Below are 12,761 nucleotides of genomic sequence, written 5' to 3' on the forward strand. Positions count from 1 at the left end.
ATATTGTCGCAATTCATTGGAGAACCCACAAATGCTACAAAAGTTTATCTATGAAAAAAAACTAAAAAGCTGAAAATTCACATTTTGAAGTCTAATTGTAATAGTACTAAAATAAACTCGCATGCATGCATGTAGAAAATTGAAGAATTCTAGTGGTAGCAATAATTTTTAGAGGCGGATTGGTCACAGTTTATGTGTGTTAAACCTGCTATTTATGACGTATCATATAGAATATAATATGAATAACACATCAAACTATATTTTTAAAAAGTTATGATATGATTTGTTTTTTGAAAAGCAAATATATATCACATTATATTTATGAAAATTTTTTCTAATTTATTTTTTGAAAAGGAAATTACATGATTTGTTTTATCTAGATTTTTTCATAAAATATTTATAATTTAGAAAAATAAAAAAATGAAATAAGAAAAATCCCATAAATCTATATCTATATGTTAAAAAAAATTAAAATTCGTTTTAAAAAATAAAAAATCCTATAAATAGCTATCGGTTCCATAAATCTATATTTATATCTTTAAAAATTTTAAAAATAAAAAATTAAAGTAAGCTAAGAAATGGTCCCATAAATCTATATTTATATATATTTTTAAAAAATTTAAAATTAAAAAATAGAGGTCACATGTGTGATACCTAGTAAGATTACCCGTGCCTCTTTATTAGTTATTTAGTATTTATATTTCATTGTACTCAGTCTTAGGCCTCATTTGTAATCGAAAAAAATTTAAATTTTGTTTTCAAAAGAAACTAAGAAAACCAGGAAAATTCTATTCAAAAACGGAACGTTCTAAGGCCATCTAACCGGGCTCACAATGTTCTTGCTTTTATATATATTGATACTGATATTCACAAGGGCCCATATCTCTTGAGTTCACAATCAGAAACCAAACTTATAAAATGTTTTTGTTTCAATTTAATCAAATAAATTTTTAATAATTAGTTACAAGTTAATTATAAAGGAAAATAAATAGGAGATAGGGCAAAAGATGAGAAATAAAGTTTTAAACTGCTTAATCATTTAGTTAAGTAAAAATATTTAACTTTATGAGATAAATCATTTTTCACTTATTGGTACTCTATATCTTTTATAAAAATATCTTTTCATCCTTATCATTCATCTGCTACCTATACATTTCTTTTTTAATTAATTAAATACTAATTTTTATTCATTTAATTTATCGTCACCTTAGTGCAGCTAATGGCTTAAGCTGAATCTAGCATTGGTTGAGGAGAAAATTTTAAATGATCTTCTTTTGGCAGTAATAATGCAACAAAGAAAAACTCATTAATATAATTATTTTTTTTACTAATTCACGATCTATTAATTATGTGCTAATAATAAATGCTTTTATAACTTCTTATAATTTTATTGGCATTTTCTCGCTTAATGTGATGACGAAATAGGATTTACGAAAAGTTTCAATTCTACGAGAGTATATCTTCTATTAGGAAGACTAAGCCCTCGTTTCGACCTCTCGATGACAAGAGATTAATAACTCCTTACTCCCTAGACAATTTTTTTATATTAATCGTGGACTTGATTCTCTCCACTCCAATCGATTTGGAGATGAGTCATCACTGCCAGAGCTTAACCATTTTTTGTTGGAAAAGAAACAGTATATGATGCATAGAAGCCATAATATATAGAATTCTATATTAACGCATATTTTTGGAGAACGCATCTTATATTTCTTGGTTATAACATGTGACTATATAATTAACTGAATGGGAACCATAATAAGCTTGGAACTAGCGATTCTAACTACATGTTCCCCTTTGTTTAGCCTTTTTTTTTTCTTCGGTAAGGCCCTTTGTTTAGCTTTTTATTTATTTGTAATATGCCCATGACACTTCCCTAGTATTTGAAAAGAAAAAATTTACATATTATAAATGAATAGGGTGAATAAATAAAGAAAAAAAAGGATCTTCTACCATGGTAATTATATAAACCGATTTCAATCCAACCGATGACACAAAAACACGAAAAATATAATCTATAGGAAAATGGAAAAGAAAAAAAAAATACGCTCTTCTATTGTTGTAATTGTAATTGATTAATAAATTGGAATTTCATTCCTCACGTGTATATATATATATACATCCTAATTTGCTGTATTAGCGTATTACACATATGTTAGTCGATACAAAGGTTGGATGAACAAAGATTTTGTTAAAAACGAATCAAAGAATTATACTGTCTGCATGCAGGCAAGCTTAATTAGGGTTTACTATTTAGAAAAGCTTGCTTGCAAATTCATCCATTTCTATCCCCTCCGTGTTCGAATAAATTGACTTCTTCGCCAAATCCCTCAGCTCTGGCAAGCTTCTTCCCAGCTGAAGCGCCACCTTCATCTCAAACAGCTCTCCATTCTCCCTCCTTTCCTCTATCTCGGTCTCAATCGACTCCCCCAGCAGACCGAAGAACCCCGTGCAGTTCCTGTACATCTCAACAACCATTCCCACTTGCGCTCCGTGCTCGAAAGTGTTAACTGCTGCCGCCAGCGCCCCACCCAGGAGCGCTGCCATTGTTGCCCACGAGCCTCCAGAATGCGATCCCATGAGAGCCGAGCCAACCGCAGCTAGGGCGGTTAGCAACGGACCCGAGGCTGCGAGGACCTTGTTTGTCTTCAAAACCAAGTTTCCCAGTCGAACATAGTCTTCGACGTCCTTCCTCTTCATGACTTCAACCACAGCCCTCATCTCGGTTTTGAGCTCCTCACTCCACCCGTTGTTATTCCCACTCTCCATACTCGGCTGATGAGGCAGTCTCTCGGATTTCTTTTCCTTTACAGGGCGGCAGCTCTTTGAGGGCCACCAGATGGCGGGCTCAAACTTCTTCGGGAACTTCTCGAGCATCTTCCCGAGCAAGGGAAGTGGAAATGCCCGATCAAGGGCCAAAACCTTCAACACCAATTCCTCCACGTCAGCTTCCATCGCCCCTCCAAGGGCAAGTTTTGACTTAATCTCGCTCTCGAGCTTCTTGAAGAACCTCATCGCATTCCTCTGCTCCTCGGCAAGTTGTGATGGCTGGATCTTGTTCATGATCATTAGCATTCCTGTCGAAGCAGAAAATAGAAGGAAGGAAGACAACTTCAGAGGTCCTCCACTAGATCCACCACTAATGGCAGACAATCCCGCCATTGTTGTGGCTGCAAGAGTCATCATGTTGATGGAGTTGAGGAGCAAAGTGTTCCAGTTATCTCTTTGCTCGCCCATATTTCTGTGCATCTCGACCCGGTCAATGACTTCCTCTAGCATCATATAAAGCCGAGTGGTGATCTCAGCAGATTTATCATTATCGATACTATTCGTGCAACTGTCTAACAGTACTGGAGCAGTTTTCGGTTCACCAACCGTACTTTGGGTGGTCAGTGTTAACTCAGGAGTTGAGAAGCGGACTCTGGGCCGTCTCGAGAAGTGGATGGCAGCATTGATGCTCTTGTTTGAAGAGCGCAAACAAGATGAGGGACAAGAACTTGGGAGTGAAAGAGTGGTGCTCAAAGAAGCCATAGATTGTTGCCTGCAGGAGAGGCTTTGTGTTTGTTTGTTTATTTGTTTCAGGGTTTCCAGAAATGGAAGGTCTTCGAGTGGAGGTTATGATATGGAGAGAAAACAATGTTGGGAAGCTATTTATAATACAGAATGGAGGCAGGTCAATGGACGAGGTCAAATGTTAAAATGTTTGGACATCAATTAATTTGACTTGACTCTCTCAAACGGAATGACCTTTTCCGTTTGATAACTTCCACGTTCAAAAACTTAGTACTTCCTTACGTTATGTTTGATATTCTACGTGTTAATATTATTTCTATGCAGAGAAAGCGGGTGTAATATATATAGCAATATCTGTCATCACATAAAACAAAAATACTTCAACTTTGTTCTCGCGTTGTGAGAATTCATCTCTCATTTCCATTCCTTTATTACATCAAGGGTAATGATAATTTCCGTGCTTCATATCTGAGGGTGAATGTTATAGGATTGTTTACTATTAACTTTTAAGACCGATCCGAAAAATAATAAATTTCTTATTATTTAGTAAGAGAAATTATTATTTAATAAGAGCCTTATTGTATTCAAAATAATAAATTTCTTACGAAATAATGATTCATTTCATAAAATAGTAAAGTTTTTATTATTTAGTAAGTGATTTAACAATTTTAAAAATAATAAATTTCTGGTTAAATAACAAATTTTTTATTATTTAACGCAAAAATTACCGGCAAGCACCGTCACATAATGACGTGGCCCTCTTCGATGTGCATGTAAATTAATGTACTCTTTGTAATAAGGAGACTCCTTACGGAATTTTTTTTATTTTCTTAAACTGTTACTTATATATATTCAAGTTTTCAAAAAGTAAAAAAAGTTGTCAAATATCGGGTACATTATTCTGATTAAAATAATATCTTATAATCTTATCTTATAACTAAAACTTTGGTTGATAATGGATGTGTCAACTTATCAAATTTTAATTTTTAAATTTTTTTTGATCTTTTGATATTAGCTTATAATCTCATGTAAGACAACTAAAACTCTTGCTGATAATGGATAAGTGTCAACCAATCAAATTTTTGGTTTTTTTTTTCAAAATTTTGATCTTTTGATATTAGTTTATAATCTCATATAAGTCTAATATATATATTATTTATAATTTAATAATTTATTTACCTAAATATAAATTTATTTTATTTTAAGTCGCCACCAATTTTCAGTGAAATGCAATGTTACTCTAGTCTATTAATAATTCTCGCTTAGATTGATCGTGATCACGAGATACTTCAAATAAATTTGATAGATCACTTAAAATTAACGGGACTCTTAATGATGAGTTTTTCAATAAAATTTTTACTTAATAAAAATTGTACGAGTTATAATATTTCGTATTTATAGGTTTATTGCATTATTATAATATGCTGCATATTTTCAAAAGCTATAATCACCCCATATATTTTTTCCTTTTTATTACTAATAATATTTGAGTACTTTCTAGCATGAAATCATGTGTCAAAAAGGTATTGGGATTAAATGAAACATATTACGGTAAAAACAAGCTATAATAATAACATATAAAAATATGTGAGATACTTAATGCAGAGGAATTCAATAGCTACTTAATTCTATGTGTAGTACAAATAGATATGGTATTGTTGTATCTACAAAGCATGAATTAATATTTTTAATTTTTATAAAATTAATTATATTTCCATATTTAATATTTAATATAAACTTTTGTATTTTTATACTTTTATCATTTTATCTAATTAAGTTTCTCATTTTTTTCTCCACGTCTATATGTTTATTAAACTAAGAGAATTATGAATTGAGAATGTTATATCAATTTTAAAATAAGTTACGCGATATTAATTTGTAAATATTGTATCGTTGACTAAGATCATTTTTTGAGCCCCATGTTATTGCACAGGCCCCTTTGCTAGTATTTGTTGAAATAAGCTGGTGGGAAAAAAGACTTCAATCGAGAAAAGATCGTATTATGGAATCGTAAGTTTCTATAAAAAAAATTAATTAACATACTATCTATATGAATAATAGCCGTTATAAAGTCAATAATTAAGGCTTAATATATATTATTTCAACGTCCCATGAAGCAAAATAAATATTATTTAATATTTTCAAACATTAACCAACATAAATTGTTTCAAGTGGTTCAGCGCTTGCTCCCCTTAAACAAGGTCTTGAGTTCAAGTATTGTGAATGGATAAAATCCTTGATTGAGAGAGTTTTATCCCTTAGTAAGCTAACTCGACTTGAATTGGATTAGTCAGGGCCCGTTAATATTTTAAATGTCAGGATAACAGACCGAAAAAAGAAAATCAAACATTGAATTTGCTGAGGAAAAGTTGATTGAAAAGAAACGATGAATTAATTTCTCATATTTTTTTTAAGTTACTCGTCCAATGGGCTTAAGTCAACTATAAAATTTAGTTAGTTGCACTTAGATTATATTAAAAAATGACAACATATTAGTTCAATTATTGACTTGACTCGATAGATTCGAGTTTTCATTATTTTCAATAAGTAAAAATAGCATTTCTACACGAGTTTATCAAAATTAAGTTTTTATGACAAGTTAGCTCACATAGAAGGAAAAAAAAAAAGAAGTTGTTAAAACGTAAGACTCTAAGAGTTAAAATCGAAAATTTCACAATAATAATTGGTATAATTGTATTCAACTCCGCATAAATAAAATGCGCCACCCGATACTCTCTCACCCAACGAGGGCTCTGACCGAGTGCAGTTCACAAAAGCTTCCACTATTTAGTGCATGATGGTCAATTAAGAAATGATAATGAAGTGAATTTAAAAACACCTTTCAGACAATCGTTGACTGAAAATGATATAAAACTCAATAATGATACGGAAAGTGAGGCCCAAATAGAAGCCCAAAAAAGCCCAACTCGATAAATATACTCTAGCCCGGCCCATTAACACGATGGCCTGCAATCGTGGAAAACCTCTGCAATTGAATGGCAGCCATCTTCTTCCCCAAATCTTAAAACCCTAGGCCGAGCTCAATCGCTCTTCTCCTCACTTCCACTGAGTTAAACCGAGTCAGCTCAGTTCGCGCCCTCACAGCGCTAGGAAATGGCGGACGTGGTGCAGTACCGGCTCGAACGGATGGTCAATGAGCTCGAAGACCTTGAGCGTCGGGGCCTCTTCACGCGCCAGGAGATCGCCGAGATAGTCAAGCAGCGGCGCAAGTTCGAGTACCGCCTGAAACGGCCGAGCCCTCTCAAGCAGGACTTCCTCGCGTACATCGACTACGAGACTCAGCTCGACTCCCTCCGCCGGCTGAGGAAGAAGTCCGCCGCCAAGGAGACCAAGAGGAAGAGGAAGAAGTCGGTCTCGGACTTCGCAGGCGTTGCCAGGATAATCGAGATATACAGGCTGGCGGTTATGAGGTATAAGGGGGACGTGGATTTGTGGTTCAAATACCTCGAATTTTGTCGAAAGAGGAAGAATGGGAGGATGAAGAAGGTAGGCTCCTGCTCATTTGAGCTTCATTGTTCGTAAATTCTTAGCTTTCTGTCCTCCAATTTCCGCCATTCCGTTAATGATGATGAGCAATCGATGGTTCAGTTGACAGTGTCCGGAAAACATTCACCTCCTAAGTGCAAGATTTTTCCTTTATGTTACCCTTATGCTCTGGAGCAGTCTCCTTACCCAAACTGATGTTTTGGTCTCTATGTCGGTGTCGGTAGAAGCTTGAGGCATTTGGTTTATGCGTACTGCAGCTCATAAGCAGATTATTCAAGCTCGAATTCGATGATTGACTTTTGTCTTGTTTCCCTTTGTTGCTTTTATTGCTCGAAAGTTCCTTAATTTAAGATGTAATGCAGGCCCTCGCTCAGGTGATTAGGTTCCACCCGAAGGTCCCAGGAGTTTGGATATATGCTGCCGCCTGGGAGTTTGACCATAACCTCAATGTCGCTGCTGCTCGAGCTCTGATGCAGAGTGGTTTGCGATTGTGCCCAAAATCGGAAGATCTATGGGTAGAGTATCTGAGGATGGAACTCACTTACCTTAATAAATTGAAGGCCCGAAGAGTGGCCCTTGGGGAGGATGAGGGGGCGCTGACTCACGACCAGAAAGATGCTAATGAGAAGCAATGGAGGGAGGAAAACCAAGACTTATTCATGTCTCTTAATGAAGAGAGAGAGGGTGCAAAAGGGTCAGATGCTGAAAGCGAAGAGTCCGAAAAGAAATCAGATTTGTTCCGAGAGCAAGGGTTGAATGTTCTACAAACAATTTATGGTGGTGCATTAGAAGCTCTTCCTTCTAGTTTTAGCCTTAGGAGGCGGTTCTTTGAGATATTAGAAGCTATAGACTTGGCGGATTCTGAGGGAATGCATGAGAAGATTTTGACTGACATGAAGAGAGACTTTTCAGCTGACCCAGAATACTGGGACTGGCTTGCAAAACTTGAAATTCCCGAACTTTCAACTGTGGAGAATTTAAGTGAAGAGAGCATGCAGCATAAGCTGTTAAAAGCAGTCAAGGTATGGTTTCTAGTGAACCTATAGATAACATTTAATTGCAACCTTGTAAGCAACTGCCTGTTATCACCTGAGATATATTTATCTATTTACTCTTTCTAATGCAGGTTTATGAAGAGGCATTAGAAGTTGTGCCTTCAGCTGATCTATTTGATCTCTATGTAAAGTTTTTGATGGATATAACTTTCCTCAAAGAAGGAAAGATGCGGACTCCGGAACTAACCGGTCCTATTGAGAAGTTCGTTTCGCAACTCTTGGCAGTGTATGAAAAGGCAGAAACAATGGGGTATCTTAACGAAAACCTTGCCAGCAAATATGTCTCGTTATACTTGCAACTAGAAAGATTGGATGAAGCTAGAGAACTGGTGGAGAAGCTTTGCAGCGGACAGTTCTCCAGCTCCGCGCAGTTATGGCAATTGAGGGTCTCCATTGAAGTAAGATGCGCTACGAGGAAACATTCTTCTCCCAGCAAGGAGGACCTTTCTTCCATTTTCCAACTCTTGAGGAAGGTTTTAACTGACATTTCTGTTTCGGAAGCAAAGAGCTTGTGGCTAATGGTATGTTATGATCCTTAACATTATTGTCCCCTCAGTTAAGAATGTGCTGTGTCAACTTCGATTTTCTGTCAAGGGCATTCTGTTTTCGAATGTTTGAGTGGCAGTTCTCTTTATAGATCTTGGGAATCGTGCAATTTTATATTATGGAACTTCTGCCAGAACCTAAGTAAAACCATTATGGAACCTGCCTAAGCGGGAAATACTACCTCCTTTTGGTTCAACAAATTCTTCTTGAATAGGGAGTGAGATAGTCGCAGTATTGATGGTGTGAGCTGACGCTTTGTAATCTTCCATGACAGGCACTCGATTTATTCACAGATCACAAACATTATTTGGACAAGTTTGTGGACATTGCTTTCATCTCATTAGCTAAAAACGGAGGCAATGAAGAAGGCTTCTCTGTATCTTCAACTATGGTAAAGTTTGTTCTTGAGAAGGATGGGATTGAGCATGCAAGAGAGATTTACAAAAAGTAAGTTCTTGCAAGATGACTCAAAGTCCTAACGATCACACATTACTAAACCGCAGATTCTTATTCTGAAGCTTTGATTGCCTTGAATTGCAGATTTCTCGCATTGCCCCGTCCATCTCTTGATATCTACAGAACCTGTATCGAGTTGGAGCTGAACCTCACTTCATCAGGTGATAAAAAGAGTCTGGCAAAGGTGCGGAAGTTATTCGAAGCTGCTCTTTCGACTTATGACCAAAGCTTGAGGCTCTGGCAAGATTACTATTCTATGGAGATAAAGGTAAACATTGCTTTCCTTGCTTTTGCCTTACCTTGTCCAGATACAGATTGTCTCAGCAAATGTGACCTTAATATGTTGATCTAAAGTCGATGTCCTGTTATGGCTTTTGAATTTACAATTTCTTTGCATATTTCCCAGATGGGGACATCAGAAACCGCAAATGCCGTTCACTGGCGAGCACGGAAGACGCTCAAAGATGCAGCTGCCCTTACTGCTTTTAGGAATTATTGATTGTACGTATCATGCACCTGCAGTAAGGACTACTTCGATTCATCGAAATCCAATTTTGATCACCTGGGTATCTGAACGTTGTTCTTCTGAATGAGTTGAGAAGAGAGTATTTATGACCCCTTTGGCTCAAAAGGAAGTTGCACATATAAGATTGCCATTATTATCCTTTTTTTTTTCTTTCTTTTTCTTTGTCGTTATTTTCCATTTTCCTCACATTTAAGAAAATTTCTTCATACTATTTTGAGGATATGTAGATTTTCAATTGGTGTGGGGCTATTGAAATTGTCAAGGATGCTACAAAAGTACCTCAATTGGACCAATCTGTATTATTAATGCAATTGTTGATGAAATTCCCAGAGATTCAGAATTGTCGGTTGAAGACCGCCATGCATACACCGTTTCAACGGTTTGATTTTGTCCAATACGTTGAAGATTTTGAGTAAAATTGAGGGGCTTGAAAGACCTCATTCCATTTTCAGTTGGTCATAAACTTGTGCCAGTGACCAAAGTGGGTGAGCCCACTCGATGGAAATTCAATGTTAAGAGATCAAAGCGCGTGTGCTTTGTATAGCTTGCGAGCCAAACCAAGCTGTTGTCGAGAGAGTCAACCATTTGGGAAGGCAGTAGTTAGCCGGACTTTTAGCTCTCGACGTAGAAGAAATGGTCCGGGTTTGCATTCTTTTTCACCTATGAGTGCAATGGGGTCTCTGTCGTGATGACCGAGTAGGGTGAGTAAAATTGTAATGCGGCTGGCCGGGGGATTAAGAGTTTGGACTTAGCCCTATTCCAATATATAAACGTTACTAGTCGTGAAGCATGTGCGTTACATAAAATAAAAATGTTGAAAACAGTAATTTGCAATTGCACACTGAAAAAAAAAAAAGTAATTTACAATCACTAACGATATATTATTAGATATATAATACTATGGTAATTTATATAATTTTTTTCCTTTATCTTATTCGTTAAGTTCTCCTTTATCTTATAATTTAATTTCACGAATAAGATAAAGGAAAAAAATTATATAAAAGAAGAGAATTTAATATAATTATTGACAAATCAAATATTGTCTAGATTATGTATAAAAAATTAAAAAAGAAAAATAATCACGGCTGGATGATTTTTGTGTTCAATATTGTCAGTATTCATTTGGAGAACCCACAAATGCTACAAAAGTCCATCTGTGAGAAAAAAGTAAAAAATAAAAAACTCACATTTAGAAGTCTAATTGTAGTAGTCCTAAAATAAACTCGCATGCATGCCTGTAGAAAATTGAAAAATTCTAGTGGTAGAGTTTTTAGAGGTGGATTGCTCACAGTTTATATGTGGTACACTCGCTATTTATGATGTATCATATAGAATATAATATGAATAACACATCAAACTATATTTATAGAAAAATATGATTTAATTTATTTTTTGAAAAGCAAATATATATCACATTATATTTATAAAAATATGTTCTAATTTTTTAAAGCAAATTACATGATTTGTTTTATCTAATTTTTTTCATAAAATATTTATAATTTTAAAAAATAAAAAATGAAATAAAAGCAATCCCATAAATCTGTATCTATATGTTTTTTTAAAAAATTAAAATTCGTTTTAAAAAAAATCCTATAAATAGCGATCAGTCCCATAAATCTATATTTATATATTTAAAAAAATTTTAAAATAAAAATTTAAAGAAAGCTAAAAATATAAATAATGGTCCCATGAATCTATATCTATATATTTTTAAAAGAAATTTAAATTAAAAAATAGAGGTCGCCGGTGTGATACATAGTAGGACTACATGTGTCTCTTTATTATTTAGTATTTTTATTTCATCGTACTAAGTCTTGGACCTCTTTTGTAACAAAAAAATTTAAAATTTGTTTTCTAAAGAAACTAAGAAAATTGAAAAAATTCTATTAAAAAACGGAACTTTCTAAGGTCATCTGACATGGCCTACAATGTTTTTGCTTTCATATATATTGATATTGATATTGATATTCACAAGGACCGAGATCTCTTGAGTTCACAATTAGAAACCAAACTTACAAAATGTTTTTGTTTCAATTTAATCAAATAATTGTTTAACAATAAGTTACAAGTTAGTTATAAGGGAAAATGAATAAGAAAAGGAGTAAAAGATGAGAAATGAAGTTTTAAATAGCTTATTCATTAAGTTAAGTAAAAATATTTAACTTAAAGAGATAAGTCATTTTTCACTTATTGGTACTCTATATTTCTACAAAAATATCTCATCATCCTTATCATTCATCCGCTGCTTGTACATTTCTTTTCTTAACTAATTAAATACTAATTTTTAATCATTTAATTTATTGTCAACTTTGTGCAGCTAATGGCTTAAGCTGAATCTAGCTTTGGTAGAGGAGAAAATTTTAAATGATATTCTTTTGGTAGTAATAATACAACAAAGAAAAACTAATTAATATAATTATTTTGTCATACAAATTCACGTTCTATTAATTATTTGCTAATAATAAATGCTTTTATAGCTTGTTATAATTTTATTGGCATTTTCTCTGATGACGAAATAGGGTTTACGAAAAGTTTGAATTCTACCAGAGTATATCTTCTATTCCGAAGACTAAGTCCTCGTTTCGACCTCTGGATGACAAGAGATTAATAACTCTTTACTCCCTACACAATTTTTTTTATATTAACCATTTTTTGTTAGAAAAGAAATAGTATATGATGCATAGAAGCCATAATATATAGAACTCTATATCAACGCGTATTTTTGGAGAACGTACCTCATTTCTTGGTTATAACATGTGACTGTATAATTGACTGAATGGGAACCATGATGAGGTCGGAACTAGTTCGATTCTAACTATATGCTCCCCTTTGCTTAGCTTTTTTTTTTTGGTAAGGCCCTTTGTTTAGCTTTTCATTTGTTTGTAATATGTCTGTGACATTTTCCTAATAACTGAAAAGAAAAAATTTACATATTGGAAATGAACCGGGTGAATAAAAAAAAGAAAAAAAGATCTTCTACCATGGTAATTATATAAACCGATTTCAATCCAACCGATGACACAAAAACACGGAAAATATAATCTCTAGCTCTAGGAAAATGGAAACGGAAAAAAAAAAACACGCTCTTCTATTGTTGTGGCAGTAATTGATTAATAAATTAAAATTTCATTCCTCATATGTGTGTGTATATATATATA

The 12,761-nt window shown here is 34.1% G+C and overlaps 2 protein-coding genes across 2 annotated transcripts; one reads left to right on the forward strand and one right to left on the reverse strand.

Moving 5' to 3' along the window:
* Window positions 1-2,103: 2,103 nt before the first annotated feature.
* Window positions 2,104-3,594, reverse strand: LOC116209174 (probable F-box protein At4g22030). The gene has a single exon (XM_031542736.1). It carries the CDS (start codon window positions 3,529-3,531, stop codon window positions 2,254-2,256), a length of 1,278 nt encoding a protein of 425 aa, XP_031398596.1. The 5' UTR covers window positions 3,532-3,594; the 3' UTR covers window positions 2,104-2,253.
* A 2,923-nt stretch (window positions 3,595-6,517) lies between these two features.
* Window positions 6,518-9,934, forward strand: LOC116208748 (U3 small nucleolar RNA-associated protein 6 homolog). The gene is made up of 6 exons (XM_031542300.1): window positions 6,518-7,020; window positions 7,383-8,042; window positions 8,147-8,596; window positions 8,896-9,068; window positions 9,162-9,345; window positions 9,484-9,934. Exons 1-6 carry the CDS (start codon window positions 6,628-6,630, stop codon window positions 9,574-9,576), a joined length of 1,953 nt encoding a protein of 650 aa, XP_031398160.1. The 5' UTR covers window positions 6,518-6,627; the 3' UTR covers window positions 9,577-9,934.
* Window positions 9,935-12,761: the final 2,827 nt, after the last annotated feature.

This window comes from Punica granatum, chromosome 5, assembly GCF_007655135.1.
Source record: "Punica granatum isolate Tunisia-2019 chromosome 5, ASM765513v2, whole genome shotgun sequence".
Lineage (NCBI taxonomy): Eukaryota > Viridiplantae > Streptophyta > Magnoliopsida > Myrtales > Lythraceae > Punica > Punica granatum.

Excerpts from the sequence above, each read along its gene's own strand:
- LOC116209174 (XM_031542736.1), bottom strand. The coding sequence starts at position 3,531 with ATGGCTTCTTTGAGCACCACTCTTTCACTCCCAAGTTCTTGTCCCTCA.
- LOC116208748 (XM_031542300.1), top strand. The coding sequence starts at position 6,628 with ATGGCGGACGTGGTGCAGTACCGGCTCGAACGGATGGTCAATGAGCTC. Across the intron at positions 8,597-8,895 it reads CAAAGAGCTTGTGGCTAATG|GCACTCGATTTATTCACAGA; the intron begins GTATGTTATGAT and ends CTTCCATGACAG. Across the intron at positions 9,069-9,161 it reads GCAAGAGAGATTTACAAAAA|ATTTCTCGCATTGCCCCGTC; the intron begins GTAAGTTCTTGC and ends CTTGAATTGCAG.